Source organism: Stomoxys calcitrans, chromosome 2, assembly GCF_963082655.1.
Source record: "Stomoxys calcitrans chromosome 2, idStoCalc2.1, whole genome shotgun sequence".
Taxonomy (NCBI): domain Eukaryota; kingdom Metazoa; phylum Arthropoda; class Insecta; order Diptera; family Muscidae; genus Stomoxys; species Stomoxys calcitrans.
In genome coordinates, this window is record NC_081553.1 from 232,812,552 (window position 1) to 232,829,183 (window position 16,632).

The 16,632-nt window shown below is 39.2% G+C and overlaps 1 protein-coding gene across 2 annotated transcripts in view; it reads right to left on the minus strand.

Annotated features, from left to right (window-relative positions):
* Nucleotides 1–16,632, minus strand: part of LOC106094073 (neuroligin-4, Y-linked) — a 368,403-nt gene that overhangs the window by 18,313 nt on the left and 333,458 nt on the right. For both annotated transcript variants that reach the window (XM_059363690.1, XM_059363691.1), the window contains one exon: nt 2,600–2,812. In XM_059363690.1, coding sequence (XP_059219673.1) covers nt 2,600–2,812 — 213 coding nt within the window. The remainder of the gene's footprint in view (nt 1–2,599; nt 2,813–16,632) is intronic.

A 16,632-nucleotide genomic window follows, 5' to 3' on the forward strand; every position in this document is an offset into this window, starting at 1 on the left:
CAAAGCCCATCTGCTCGTCTAGTTTGGAGTTCCATGTAGAAGTCTATGTAACTTCTACAGCCTGGGATATCGTGGTTAAAATCGTTTCTATAGTTGTACAGTACTTTTTATCAAAAAAAAAAAAAAAAAAAAACAAACGGCTCAGGCAGGGTGTCATCCACACCGCCTGAATCTTCAGACAATGTATCAGGGATAACAAAGTGACCCTTGCCGCCACATGACCAAAGAGAAAGCTTCCTTAGCCTCACGGCAGTGGCAGCAATTTGTCTAGCCACAATGTCCAGAGGAGTTAGGTTAGGTTAGGTTGAATGGCACGTAAGCAATACCGATGACTGGTCCGCCCGGCGCAGACGAACCCCTCCTGGCGCACTCGTCTGCCCTCTCATTCCCTGGAATCCCCTCATGCCCAATAACCCATGTCAGCGTCACATCGTGGGCCCGGAGCCTATCTAAGGATTCCAAATAGTTCGCCACGCATCTCGACCTCACCATCCTCAACCCTAAATCCTTGAGCGCCGCCATACTGTCCACATAAAATCTGAGTTTCGAGGGCGGTAGGCCCCTTGCCAGAATTTCTCTTGCGGCTACTGCAATGGCAAAGACCTCTGCCTGAAAGACCGCCCACTCATCCGGCTGTCTCAAAGACATATTGATATTGAGTGCATCCGAGTAGACCCACAATCCAGTCCCTGACTCCATCTTGGAGCCATCTATGTAGATCGAGGTCTCATCCTTCTCAAGTACATCATCCGCCCTACATTCGTCCCTCACTGCTTTCTGCTGGAGTAAAAAGCCCACAGTGCCTTACGGCTTCTTTCCTCGGTGTACCTCTTCCAAGACAGTTTCGTATCGAGGATTATGCCTAGGTACTTCGCCTCCTTCGACCCCGTCCAAGGACGGGAGTCGAACTCCGGTATCTTATATCTACGCGTAAAGAGCAGCAGTTCCGTCTTCCCTGTGTTGGTCCTTAACCAATTTGTTGTAGCCCATCGCGACATCCTCCTCAGTTACCCTTCCATGATCTCGCTGATCGTTGGCAGAAACTTTCCCTGGACGGGAGTCTGAACTTCGGTATCTTATGTCTACGGGTAAAGAGCAGCAGTTCCGTCTTCCCTGTGTTGGTCCTCAAACAATTTCTTGTAGCCCATCGCGACATCCTCCTCAGTGACTCTTCCATGATCTCGCAGATTGTTGACAGAAACTTGCTCCGGACCACCAGCATGACGTAGTCTGCATAAGCGATAATCCTCATGCCGTCCCCACCGAGATCCATCAGGATTTCAATAATCACGAGCTTCCACATCATCGGCGAGAACACCCCTCCTTGGAGCGTTCCTCTGGTCACCCGCCTTCTGACCACACAATCTCCCAAGTTTGCATTTATAATCCTGCCATAAAGCATATTATTTGTCCATTGGGAGATTAAGGGGTGAATCCCCATGCGGTCCAGTGCGGCGGCTATCGCCCCAATCTCCACATTATTGAAAGCCCCCTCTATATCCAAGAAGGCTTCCAAAGTGTAATCCTTCTGTCGGAGAGACGTGTCGACCTCCTGCACCACCTTGTGGAGGGCCGTCTCCACCGACCTGCCTTTGAGGTATGAATCTTGTGCCCCACTGAAGTTCTCCAGCGCCAGTCCCCCCCTCACCTCCAGGTCAATCAGTCTTTCCAGTGTTTCCAACAAAAACGATAACAGACTAGTAGGCCTAAAATCCTTCGTCATACTGTGGCTTATTCTTCCCGCCTTAGGGATAAAGACCACCTTGAGTTCCCTCCATGCCCTTGGTATGTAGAACCATGCCAGGCTCCAGAGGCGTTAGGTGTAGCATTAAATTCGGTGCATCAGATGTTGTGGTCCTCATAGCGGCTGTGATGTACAAACAAGTCATCCTTTGGCTCCGGTTAAGTATTGAGCAGTAGGTGGACTTTTGAAGCGCCGTCCACCAGACCACCACACCATATAGAATTATTGGTGTAACTATTGCAGTATATACCCAGTATATATTTAAGATGCTAGATGTGCCATATCTTAAAGGCCTTTTCATATTAATTTTAAATAAATTCTGAATTGCCATAATTATTTACCATGTTTTTAAATTGCAGACCACCACACCATATAGAATTATTGGTGTAACTATTGCAGTATATACCCAGTATATATTTAAGATGCCATATGCACCATATCTTAAAGGCCTTTGCATATTAATTTTAAATAAATTCTGAATTGCCATAATTATTTACCATGTTTTTAAATTGCAAGAACCTTGTGATTTTCCCTTCCATTCTTGGCTTCTATATTTACTTCCCTTTTAAATGTTACCTATAATTATTAATTTTCTCTTAACAATATTCCCCATGGTGTGTGTCCTCTCTGCTTTGTGACTTTTATTTAATTGAATTTTCTGTGCATATATGGCCATTGGATGTCTACTATTCGTCCACACTCTTTGGGACAAGGTAAATGGCAGATGGTTAAAAACCTTCTCTCACTGCCGCAAGCCTTAAAACTCTGCATGTAAGCGTTTGCCATAAACGCCAACAGCCACACTTGCAAGGGTAGAATGGTTTGTCAGATTTATCGATCGTCTGGAATTCTTACCTGATATTAATTGGATGCTGCACAGGCCTCTCCCAATCCGTGTACTCATTAACAATGGTGGCAAAAATTTCATTGAGATGATACGTGTATGTGTTCCGCACGTAGGCCTTTAAGATCTTTGAACGCCGGTCCGCCTCAATGCCGTACTGCACATCGCCCGAGTTGAAGGAGAAGAACGCCTCGGCACGTGTAACTCCCGCCATTAAATCATATCTGAAATTACAATAAATAAAAAAAAACCAAATGAAAAACGAAATCGCTCACAAAAAAGGCAAAATGATTAAGACCACAAAATTGAACAACAACAGTGGTGGTGGTGAATGAGAAAGTTAAAAATGTCATATGTCTAGGGGTAGGCACATCCTTTGCAGGTAAACCAATGCCAAAAAAGGAAATGAAAAGAAAAAGTTAATAAATCTAAAGATAATTGAATGATATCGAGTTGTGTGACTACATGCAAATGAATGTGTGATGGATGTTGGTGAATATGAGAAAGGATTTAAAATAAATTGCGGTAGATGAAAGTCACCACAAGAAAAGGCAACCCATTATTGGACTCTATATTGGTCCAAGTTATTTGTAAAGAACAGAAAGAATTGAAAAGGATATTACCGTTGTCTTACGCTCGCTAAGATAGAAAAGTCAAAAATTGAAGATGCACATTGGGTTGATATTAAATAAAAAATAAAAAAAAAAATAATAAAAACGTATCAAGTTTAGCCGTGCCGAACTTTGGATAGCCATCACAATGAATAATTTCATCTTCCTATTTTATTTTATCTCCCTTAGCACAATCATAGTTATATCCAAATATGGGCTGAATTGCACCATATTTGATTCAGGTGCTAAGAACTCGTATACAGGTCACAGTTTCAGCGAAATCGGGCAATATATCCGATTTTTATGGAATTAAGACCCTGATCTCGACCATAAATGCTGCTCTTATGTGCTTGAGACCATTAACAGGCCGATCAGTCTATTTGGCAGCAATACTTAATTATAGTCCGATCTGGACAATATTTAAGACATATAAAGGGAGGCTGAAAATAATTCACTGATTAAAATCGGCCAAAAAATCGGTTAAAAAATGTGGCTTTTATGGGTCCAAGAACCTAAATCGGCAGATAGGTCTATATGGCAGCTTTATCTAAATATAGTCTGATCTGGACCATAATTCGGTTCTGCTGACGGGAGTCCCAAAGTTATTGTCTGATTTAAATTTTATACAAATCGGATAGTAAATGTGCCTGTTATTGACCTAAGACCGTAAATCGACATATCGTGCTATATGGCAGCCATATTTATATAAAACCCGATATAGACCACATTCGGTTTGCACGATGCAGCCTCTGGTACATCTCACTGGTTAAAATTTCAGTGAAATCGGACAAAAAAATGGCAACACATCGAAAAACACATTTCCAACCCTATAAAGAATATATATTCTTGATCAGCTTAAAAATCTTAGACGATCTAGCCATGTTCGTCCGTCTGTCTGTTTGTCTGTTGAAATCACGCTACAGTATTTTAAAATAGATATATTGAGCCGAAATTTTGTACAGATTCTTTTTTTGTCCATAAGCAGGTTCAGTTCGAGGATGGGTTATATCGGGCTATATCTTCATATAGCCCCCATATAGATCGATCCGCCGATTTAAAAGCCACATTTATTATTCGATTTTGCTGAAATTTGGCACCGTGAGTTAAGTTAAGCCCCTCGATATAGTTCTGCAAAATGGCACTGATCGGTCCAGATTTGGATATCGCCGGAACTTGGGACAGTGAGTTGTGATGGGCCCTCCGACATCCTTCTGCAATTTGGCATAGATCGGTCCAGATTTGGATATAGCTGGCACATAGACCAATCTCTCGATTTAAGATCTTGGACTCATAAAAGACGCATTGATTGTCCGCCTTTGCCAAAATTTGAGACAGCGATTTGTGTTAGACCCTTTGATTCTTCTTTAATTTGGCCGAGATCGGTCCAGATTTGAATATAGCTGCGATGTAGACTGATCTTTCGATTTAAGGTTTTGGGCCCATAGAAGGCGCATTTGCTGTCGGATTTCGCCGAAATTTAGGACAGGGAGTTGTTTTGGGTCCTTCGACATCCTTCTGCAATTTGGCCTAGATCGGTTCAGATGTGGATATAGCTGCCACATAGACCGATATCTCGATTTAAGGTCTTGGGCCCCTAAAAGACGCATTGATTGTCCGATTTCGCCGAAATTTGGGACAGTGAGTTGTTTTGGGTCCTTCGACATTCTTCTGCCACATAGACCGATCTCTCGATTTAAGGTCTTGGGCCCCTAAATGACGCATTGATTGTCCGATTTCGCCGAAATTTGGGACAGTGAGTTGTGTTAGGCCCTTTGATATTCTTCTTCTATTTGGCTCAGTTCGGTTCAGATTTGGAGATAGCAGCCATATCGACCGATCTCTTGATTTAAGGTTTTGGGCCCATTGTGTGAGTCCCTTGGACTTCCTTCGTCAATTTGGCCAGATCGGATTTGGCCTAGACCGATCTTTCGGTTTAAGGTTTTGGGCCCATAGAAGGCGCATTTGTTGTCGGATTTCGCCGAAATTTAGGACAGAGAGTTGTTTTGGGCCCTTCGACATACTTCTGCAATATGACACAGATCCGTCCAGATTTGGATATAGCTGCCATATAAACCGGTCTCTCGATCTAAGAATTTGGGGCCATAAAAGGTGCATTTATTGTCCGATGTCTCCGAAATTTGGAACAATGAGTTAAGTTATGCCCCTCGACATATTTCTGCAGATTAACCCAGATTAGATCAGCTTTGGATATAGCTGCCATATCGACCGATCTAAGGTTTTGGGGCCATTAAAGTCGCATTTATTGTCAGATTTTGCCATTATTTGGGACAGTGAGTTGTGTTAAGCTCTTCGACATTTTTGCCCAAATCGGTCCAGATTTAGATATAACTGCCATATAGAACGGTTCGATCGGTTCTCGATTAAAATTCTTGGCCCCATAAAAGGCGCTTTTAAAATCCGATTTCATTGAAATTTGACACAGTGACTTATGTTAGGCTTTTTGACATCCGTGTCGTGTATGATTCAGATCGGGTTATTTATAAGACCTATATTTTGTTATACACAATTTAACAATGACTTGTACTTATAAGTATTTGGTCCGAATCGGAATATATTTCGATAAAGCTGCTATGGGGCATAAGGCATGCATTTTTCACCGGATTTTGACGAAAGGAGGTGGGTATCCAAACCTAACGCCTTTTTGCTTGTTGTTAATCGGAGCCGATATGACCCGTTTGCAATCCCCAGCGACCAACTTCAATGAGAACTTACGTTAGGTTAGGTAAGAGTGGCAGTCCTTTATAGACTCTTAAGTCCTTTGTGATACCACCGTAGCGACAGACCAAGGCCTCGCCTCTGGTGGAAATTAAACCCATGACCCAAGTCGAGCAATCCAAGCACACTGCCAACTTGGCTCTTGAGGCAACTATCAATGAGAAATTTAGGCGAACTGTTTTATTCGCCTAGACGCCATCTTCATTTTTATTGAAAATTAATTTCTCATTTTCATGGCTTTTCTTTACGAAAAATTACTTTTCATATATATTCGTCACTTCTTTAGAAAAATATACTTCGATTGATGTCAATTTCACTAAAATCTAATTTGCCATTTGGCCGTAGTAAGTACCACAAAATCGCCTTTCTAAAACTCTTGGTCATTTAATATTATATGTTTATTCCATACTTCAAATTGGAAGCTTAAGGTATTTCTGTTACGAGCTATTAATTTTAATTCGTTTATCGATTTGCCGGTTTCAACAGTTCGGCGCCATGTTGTGGGTTCCAAGCCAAAGCAGCTTCGGGGGGATTATCGTACGGCTTACGAAGCGTGTGTCTGATCCAGCCATACCTCCTCATCTTGATCTCGGTATTGATATTCCGCTGTCAAATACTTCTCCATAATTCCTCATAAGACATGGTTCTGGGACAGCATATTTGTAGAGTATTTCGGAGGCAACTTTTTATAAAGCTTTGTAGCTTCTTCTTCTCTGCGGTAACTAAGCCTAATTCTGAACCATAAAAAAACACCGACTTCAAGGCATTTAGTTGTAGTGCTTATGTTGATCGCATGCCATATATTTCGAAGCTTGGCAAATGTTACACGCGCCTTCTGTATCCAGCTAAAAATATCCTGCTTCGCTCCTGCATTTGTGGAAATAACGCTTCCCAGTTATGTGACGCTGTCGACGATTGCTGTGGCGTTTATCATTGATCTCATAGACTCTATTATTTCGTTCATGCTGGGAGGTTCAGTACTTATTTGTCGTAGAGGCATTCTTCGTCGGAATGGGGGGAGCGGAACATTGTCACCGCTTGATAGAATATTAAGAGTTCTGTTAAAATGGCATCTCCAAACGTTCATCTATGGCTGTTCCAATGATATCAAGTTGCCATGTTCGAATTTTATATGGAAATTGTTGTTATTGGTGTTATTGTTGGAGAGTTTACTGGATACGGTAAAAACTTCTTAAATATTTCCTTTGCTGGTTGCAGTCTCAGTCTTATATGCTAAATTGTTATTAAATGATTGCTTGTGGTTTTAATTACTTGATACAGCTCCCATTTAAACTAATCTCCCGGTTTAACATCTAGAGTTCCTGGAAGCCGCAATTGTTTCCGATTTTGCACCTAGTGTTCTGTTAGAACTTCGAATTACCGTGACAAGTACAGTGGAAAACAGTCTATAACTTGATACGGCTTCCCCTATTAACTGATCTCCCGTTTAGACTTTAACGACCCCTAAAAGCATAAATTTTTGCACGATTTGAAAGAAATTTGGTACGGAAAATCACAAATGTCCTTCAACTAAATGCGTTTGCATACATTTTAAGCAGAATCCATGGTGGTAGATTCCCAAGATACCAGACCCAGGCAAACTTGGCACTTCTTTTTGCTTTTTGTTTTCCTTTTTTCCAAACTACACTTTTTATATAATTTCTTAAATATTTATTCACTTTGAACCTTTCATGATTTTGTTGGAATTTAGTTACAACTATTCTCAGAAATAACATATAGCTACTGATCCTTTTTTTGCCTTTGGATTCCTTGGAAGAACTACATATTTCTATTTGCTTTGTTTCCCTTTTTGTGTGGCCACATGCACAAGGATGCTTTGAAAGTGTGCACAAGTGCTTCCCTTCTTTTGGCTTTAACTGTGAAACTAAATCAGGACACAATGTATCCTACTGCACCCTTTCAGTCATTCATTCATTCATTTATCTGTGCTGTTCTGTTCGTTTTTTGGTGAAAACTTATTTATGACATTTTTTTGTGTGTCAAAGGACTTGGTCTCATTTTTCCTGGGACAACCCTTTTTTCGGAAGTGTCATTAACAATTGGTTGCCTTTTTGCCTGTTGTTCGAATTTCCCATTTTAAAGGACTCATCATTTTAAGTATCTTTGTTCTTTTCACACAAAACTCTGCTTTGCTGCACACATACATAAATATGTATGAACATCTATATTTCGGTGTACACGACTTTCTATGGGGGTATATTTATAAATGGGAAGAAAAAACTCTCTTTTTACAGAAATAAGTCATCATATTGCTTTTGCCATCCATATATTCCAGCACAACATGGGTGGATGGATGCCTTTGTTAGACTTCATGAATGTGGGACCAAAGAAAAAAAAAAGTCCTTAGTAAACAGAAAAAGGACTCGAACTTAGAAAAACCCAGGCACACACACACGAACACCCAAGTATGCATATAAAGCACACTACGACATCGACGAAGGCAAGTACTGTAGTACGCATAGTTAGGTTTCCTTTGTTACAAGTAATAGTTTTTGTAACGGCAATTTATTTTTACTACTTTTCTGCAATTGTTCATCAAGCCCCCTGCCCGCTAGGCTCTCCTGCCTTGTACCTTGTCACTGGGATTATTGTGACTTTTTGTGCTGATACACACAGCTCGGTTCAGATAACAGCAAATCACTCAACCTCAAATATAAACTGGAATGTATAACAAATTGCCTTAGGCAGGCATTTATATTTTCTATATATTTGTTTTTTTCTTCCCTTCGGTCAGATTTTCCCGACCCGATGCGACTGTAGGTAAGCTCTATAGGAAAAAAAAACGCAGAGCTTAGAATAATAAAACTTTCTGACGAAGGGTAGTATCTTAGTTGGGGAAGTGTGTTTTTTCGCTGGTGGTAGTGGGAGACTGAAGTTTATGAATGCTCTGTAGTGAATTTATGACCCGGCCAACATCGACAGAACCGCTTTGGTATACGAATTTTGTCATTGTTTCTTGCTGCTGCTCTATGTTAGCTTGGCAATATTTTTGTGTCTGTTGTTCTCTTTTTTTTTTCTTGGCCTTTTTCACATTCATGAATTTTATGTTGCAATTCGAAGCGATTTGGGAAACGATTTAATTTTAACAATATTGTCGACAATACTACAAGTTGGAATTGAATTGAAGCAAATATTTTGCAGATTCAGATTCCATTCTCCCAATACAGCTGAGAGCTTGAATGTCCTTGACACAAAAAACATTTGGGGTTGTGTTTTATTGTTGTGTTTTATTATTTCAATAAACTTGAAATAAAAACAAGGATGCAGGAAGCAAGGCAAAAATTGTTATGCAATATTTAAGGCAATATCTTAAAAACTAGATTCCCTTTATGTTGAGAGTGTTCATTGAAATGAATAAAACTAGCTAAGTTTTCTTATCGTCGAACACCCAAAATAATGAAAAAAATAAAAAGACGGGTGTCCAAGGCGGGTATAAACAAGTAAAAAGGCGTTAAGTTTGGCCGGGCCGAACTTTGGATACCCACCACCTCGGGTACATATGTAAACCACCTTTCATCAAAATTCGGTGAAAATTTCATACCTTATACTCATATACCTCATTCCGATCTGAACTATATACGACACGGATGTCGAAAAGCCGAACATAAGTCACTGTGTCAAATTTCAGTGAAATCGGATTATAAATGTGCCTTTTATGGGGCCAAGACTTTAAATCGAGATATCGGTCTACATGGCAGCTATATCCAAAAAACATGTCGAAGAGCCTAACACTAAGCACTGTCCCAAATTTCGGCGAAATCGGACAATAAATGCCTCTTTTATGGGCCCTAAACCTTAAATCCAGAGATCGGTCAATATGGCAGCAAAACTGAAGAAGGACGTCGAAGAGCCTAACCAAACTCACTGTCTCAAATTTCAGCGACATCGGACAATAAATGCGTCTTTTATGGCCCCAAAACCTAAAACCTAGATATCGGTCTATATGGCAGCTATATTCAAATCTGGACCGATCTGTGCGATATCGTAGAAGTATGTCAAAGAGCTTAACTTAACTCACTGTTCCAAATTTCGGGGACATCGGGCAATAAATGAGCATTTTATGGGCCCAAAACCATAAATCAAGAAATCGGTCTATATGGAAGCTATATCCAAATTTGAATCGATCTGGACCAAATTGAAGAAATATGTCAAAGGGCCTAACACAACTCACTGTCCCAAATTTCAGCAAAATCGGATAATTAATGTGGCTATTATAGGCCTTACACCATAAATCGGAGAATCGATCTATATGGCAGCTATATCCAAATCTGAACCGATCTGAGCCAAATTAACGAAGGATGTCGATGGGCCTAACAAAATTCACTGCCCCGAATTTAATCAAAATCGGATAATAAATGTGGCTTTTGTGGGCCTAAGACCCTAAACCGGAGGATCGGTCTATATGGCAGCTATATCCAAATCTGAACCGATCTGGACCAAATTAAAGAAACATGTCAAAGTTCCTAAGACAACTCACTTTCCCAAATTTCAGCGAAATCGGACCATAAATGTGGCTTTTATGGGCCTTAGACCATAAATCCGAGGATCGGTCTATATGGCAGCTATATCCAAATCTGGACCGATCTAAGCCAAATTGACAAAGGATGTCGAAGGGCCTAACACAACTCACTGTCCCAAATTTCAGCGAAATCGGATAATAAATGTGGCTTTTATGGGCCTTAGACCCAAAATCGGAGGATCGGTCTATATGGCAGCTATATCCAAATCTGGACCGATCTGAGCCAAATTGACAAAGGATGTCGACGGGCCTAACGCAACTCACTGTCCCAAATTTCAACAAAATCGGATAATAAATGTGGCTTTTATGGGCCTAAGACCCTAAATCGGCGGATCGGTCTATATGGGGGCTATATCAAGATATAGTCCGATATAGCCCATCTTCGAACTTAACCTGCTTATGGACAAAAAAAGAATCTGTGCAAAATTTCAGCTCAATATCTCTATTTTTAAAGACTGTAGCGTGATTTCAACAGACAGACGGACAGACGGACAGACGGACGGACATGTCTAGATCGTCTTAGATTTTTACGCTGATCAAGAATATATATACTTTATAGGGTCGGAAATGGATATTTCGATGTGTTGCAAACGGAATGACAAAATGAATATACCCCCATCCTTCGGTGGTGGGTATAAAAAAGAATTTGTGCAAAATTTCAGCTCAATATCTCTATTTTTAAAGACTGTAGCGTGATTTCAACAGACAGACGGACAGACGGACGGACATGGCATATATATATACTTTATATATATATATATATATATATATATATATATATATATATATATATATATATATATATATATATATATATATATATATATATATATATATATATATATATATATATATATATATATATATATATATATATATATATATATATATATATATATATATATATATATATATATATATATATATATATATACATATATATACTTTATTTATATACTTTATAGGGTCGGAAATGGATATTTCGATGTGTTGCAAACGGAATGACAAAATGAATATACCCCCATCCTTCGGTGGTGGGTATAAAAAAATGGGTACCCAAAGTTCGGTTGGGCCCATCACTTCTGGCATAAATGCAAACCACTTTTCATAATAATCCGACGAAAAATGCGTAATTTATGCCCCCATAGCGGCTATATCAAAATATGGTCCGATTTCGACCCGATTCGCCACGATCATTGAGTGGTCTAATAAGAACAAGGCATTGTTCAATTGTGTGGAACAAAATATTGTTTTTTTTTTGGTAGCTATATCCAAATATAGACCGATCTGAACCATATAGGACACGGATGTCGAAAAGCATAAGCATGTTGGCCATTTCCGAGTGGGGTAGAATGAACAGAGTAGACTTTAACGCACAGAAGACGCAGTGCTGTTTCTTGTCTCACAAGCTATTCACTGACCCACTTAAATCGTCGATTTCTATCGAGGGTATAGATATTGAACAATCAGATGCTCTTGATGTTCTGGGCATGAAGATTCAATTTGATGTCCGTTGGTCGAACCAAGTATTCGAAGTGTCGAAAGAAGCATTCAAGTGTTTTGGCTTTCTTAAGCGGTGCATGAAATATTTCACCTCTTCTGATCTTCTCAATATCTATACTACCTACATAAGGCCGATGATGGAATATAACTCTCATATATGGGCAAATCATCCTTGGGGCTACTTGACCGGGTTCAACGGAGAGCGATGGTGTTGATTGGGGACAGTAGGGTATCCCACTCTATTGCTTCTCTTGAACATATTCGGAATGTGAGTAGTGTTGTATTGCTCCATCGTTATTTTTAAGGGGTGTGTTCCAGAGATATTCGTCTTCTTATCCCTGACGTTAGGATGTTCACCAGCAATACAAGACTCGCCAGGAACTCACACCCGTTTGTTATTGATTGGCCTGTCAACCGAACCATGAACTAAGAAAATTCATTTTTCGCCCGAACCATTAGTATGTGGAATCGACTTCCGGCTTATGTCTTTCCCACCGATATTGACGTTCAGAAATTTAAGACGAATATCAATAAACACTACTCCCTCTTTCCCCCCTCTAACCCTTGTGTTGGTAACGTGAAAAAAATATGGCAGCTATATCCAAATCTAGACCGATCTACGACAAATTGAAGAGGGATGTCAATGACCCTAAAATTTTGGCAAAATCGAACAATAAATGCGCCTTTTATGGACCCAAAACCTTAAATAGAGAGATCGGTCTATAATGCAGCTACATCCATATCTGGACCTATGTGTGCCATATTGCAGAACTATGTTGAGGGGCTTAACTTAACTCACTATCCCAAATTTCGGCGACATCGAACAATAAATGTGCCTTTTATGGGCGCAAGACCTTAAATGGAGATATCGTTCTATATGGCATTATATGAGCCGATCTGGGCCAAATTGAAGAAGGATGTCGAAGAGCCTAATGCTACTCACTGTCCCAAATTTCAGCAAAATCAGATAATGAATGTGTCTTTTATGGGCCTAAAACGCTAAATCGGTGGATTTAAATACCAAACGAAGGATGGGGTATATTCATTTTGTCATTCCGTTTGTAACACCTCGAAATATTCGTCAGAGCCCCATAGCGTAGTATATTCTTGATAGTTTCGACGATCTGAGTCGATGTAGCCATTTTCGTTCGTCAGTCTGTCAAAATCACGATGGCGGACGAACGCGAAAAGCTAGCCCCTTTTACGATTAAGCAAGAAATTTTGCACAGATACTTAATAATGATGTAGGTCGTTGGGGATTGCAAATGGACCATATCGGTTTAGATTTGGATATAGCTCCCTGAAAGTCGCAATTTTTGCCCGATTTGTCTGAAATTTTGCACATAGTGTTCTGCTTTGTTCTGCAACAACTGTGCCAAAGAAGGTCAAAATCTGTTTATAACCTGATAAAGCTCCCATATAACCGATCTCCCGATCTGAATTCTCGAGCCTCTAGGAGCCTCAATTTTTGTTCGATTTGGGTGAAATTTTGCATGTGGTGTTCCTTTAGGACTTCTTAAAACTGTGTCAAGTACGGTCTACAACGGTTTAAAACCTGATATAGCTCCCATATAAACCGATCTCTCGATTTGACTTCTTGAGCCCTTAAAAGTCGCAATTTTTGTCTGTTTTAGCTGAAATTTTGCATGTGGTGTTCCGTTATGTGTTTCAACAACTGTGCCAAGTATGGTCTATATCGGTCTATAACCTGATATAGCTCCCATATAAACCGATCTCTTGATTTGATTTATTTAGCCCTTACAAGTCGCAATTTTTGTCCGATTTGGTTGAAACTGAGCATGTGGTGTTCCGTTACGACTTCCAACAACTGTGCCAAATACGGTGCATATCAGTCTATTCCCTGATATAGCTCCCATGTATACGGGCCTCTCGATCATCGTTGTTAGGTCCCTAGAAGCTTTAATTTTTACTAGTTCGACAGAGGTTTTGTATGTACAATAAAATTATGCCCTTCAAGTAAATTTATTTTGTATAAATATTTGGTAGAATACATGGTGGTGGGTTTCCAAGATTCGTCCCGGCTGAACTTAGCACGCTTTTACTTCTCACTTCTAAAGAAGTTTCGATGGTTTAAAAAAAAACCAATTAAATAAAGTCCCCCGAGGCTAAGAAAATCTAAGACTTGTCTTAGCTGTTCTGAAGCTAGCTATGAGAAATTATTTTAAATATGAGGTTTTTTTATGTAATTAACTTCTTACTACCCGTACAGGCTATATAACAAAGTTTTAGTGAAAGTCACAGAATTTAGTATACCATCGACTCATGAATGTATTCATGTGTTTCCATTACTACACATCTCATTTATGCAATAAAATAAATTTTATATAGATGCTTATCTAGAAGACTCCTGTTAAGAGCATGTAATATAACAGCACAGACACTTATCCAACTCATTCGAATGTAATTATCCCTAATGATAGCTGCATACAGAAAGTCAATTTTTTCTATCGATGCCGTCAACGTTTATTCAATTAAGCTGAACAAAATAAACAAACACGTCTTCCGCATATCTTACTATGAGGAGCAGAAGTACAGACAAACTTTCCCTCACCCATGTGACTCACGTAAATTTTCCGCACTCTCCCATCGCTTGCTTTGAAGGCCTATGTGCCAAGGTGTCTCTGTGAGTGTGTGGGTTTATGTTTTTGCTCATAGACATGTTAAGGCATTGTTAATTACCTGCTAAAAACAGATTAACATGACAACATGGTATTTAATAAATTACATTTTGAGTAATTAAACAAACATGAAGGCAACAAGAAGGTGGTCGATCCCGTAGCTAAGCTCACCTCACTCCCATACAACTTCTTTTAATAAACTCCAATATCACTACCACTTATGTACATGTGAGCCTACATCCGATTAAGATTTTTGCATATGCGCATGTGACTGTGTGTGTGGGTGTGTGTGAAAAAGAAAACATTTTAAGAGAACTTCATTAACAACGCACACATACACACAACCATACTCTGGTAGCAATCAGCAAAAGAGGCCGAAAACTAAGTTCTGCTAATTGAGGCAACCATGGGCCTGATGGTGTCGCTGCTGTTGTTAGACATTAAATGGTTAATATATTTATGTTAATCTTTATAAAGTTAGTGAAGAACGTCATCCAAAGAAGCCTACAATCAAGCAACTCAAGCAACACCAACCAAGTGAGTTCTTGGGCTGTGCATGGAGGTTGGGGGCTTCATACATGTTATTCGCATACATATTTCCTGATGTATGGGCGTGGAGATTGCATATGGATAGACAAGAACTTTAGCTACAAATTAGATTATTGTTACGAAACATTGAGTTAACTAAATGACCAAAGAGATAAAAGAACAGAGCAGAACATAACACAACGGAAACGAGAATGTTTCTATTTGTCCTTGGGTAGCTAGTGTTGGCTAAGCAAATAAGTATGCAAATTAAATTTTACACGTTAACGGAAAAGGTCAACTGGCGTGCGATTGTCTTTTGAAGCTATCAAAAGGGAAAGTTAAAGATCATAATGAGCAAATATTTTTGGTGCAAAAACCATTCATGGAAGTTTATATAAAAAACTATTCGTTACAATTTGTGAAATATAAATATGAACAAGTAAAAAGGCATTAAGTTCGGCCGGGCCTTACTTTGGATACCCACCACCTCGGGCATATATGTAAATCCCCTTTCGTCGCAATGCGGTGAAAATTGGATAACTTATGCACCCAAATTCGGTTCCAATATAATGTCACTATACAATTTTGTAGAACAAAATATTGGTCTTTTTGGCAGATATATCCAATTATAAACCGATCTGAACCATAGTAAGGTCCGATATCGTGGAGCTCAGAAAAATTCACTGTTTAAAATTTCAGCGAAATCGGGTAATAAATAAAGCTTTAATGGGTCTCAGTCCCCTTATCGGCATATACAGGGTGGCTGATGAAAGCCGCTACCAAAAAAAAATGTAATAACTTTTTTTCTATTTAATAATAATAATTTAATAATTAATTTAATTAATTAATTAATTAATTTAATTAATAATAATTTAATAATTAATTTAATAATTTAATTTAACATGAATAAAAGAAAAATGTATTCCATACACCGAAAAAAAAATGTAGCAATATTCATCATTGTAGCAATATTCATCAGCCACCCTGTATGTTTATATGGCAGCTATATTTAAATATAGTCCGATAAGAACCATATTTAGGTCGAATATTGGGAGGCCGTAACCTACTCACTGTTTCCAATTTCAGCGAAATCGGGTTATAAATAAATCTTTTATTGGTTTCAGGCCCCCTATCGGCAGATCGGTCTATATGGCAGCTATATCTAAATATAGTCCGATATGAAGCATATTTGAGTCAGATGTCGGGTAGCCTTAAACTATTCAATGATTCAAATTTCAGCAAAATCGGATGAAAAATAAAGTTTTTATGGGCAAAATCGGAATCGGAAAATCGGTCTATATAGCAGCTATATCCAAATATGGTCCGATTTGGCCCATTCAAGATCTTAACCAACGTACATCAAAAAGACGTATCTGTGACAAATTTCAATAGATTTTGGCAGTTACATTATGTTAAAACGGATAAGAATTCCGTCCTCGAATCCTGGTGAGAACATCAGAAACAATTTTCATCGGTGGTTATCCCCT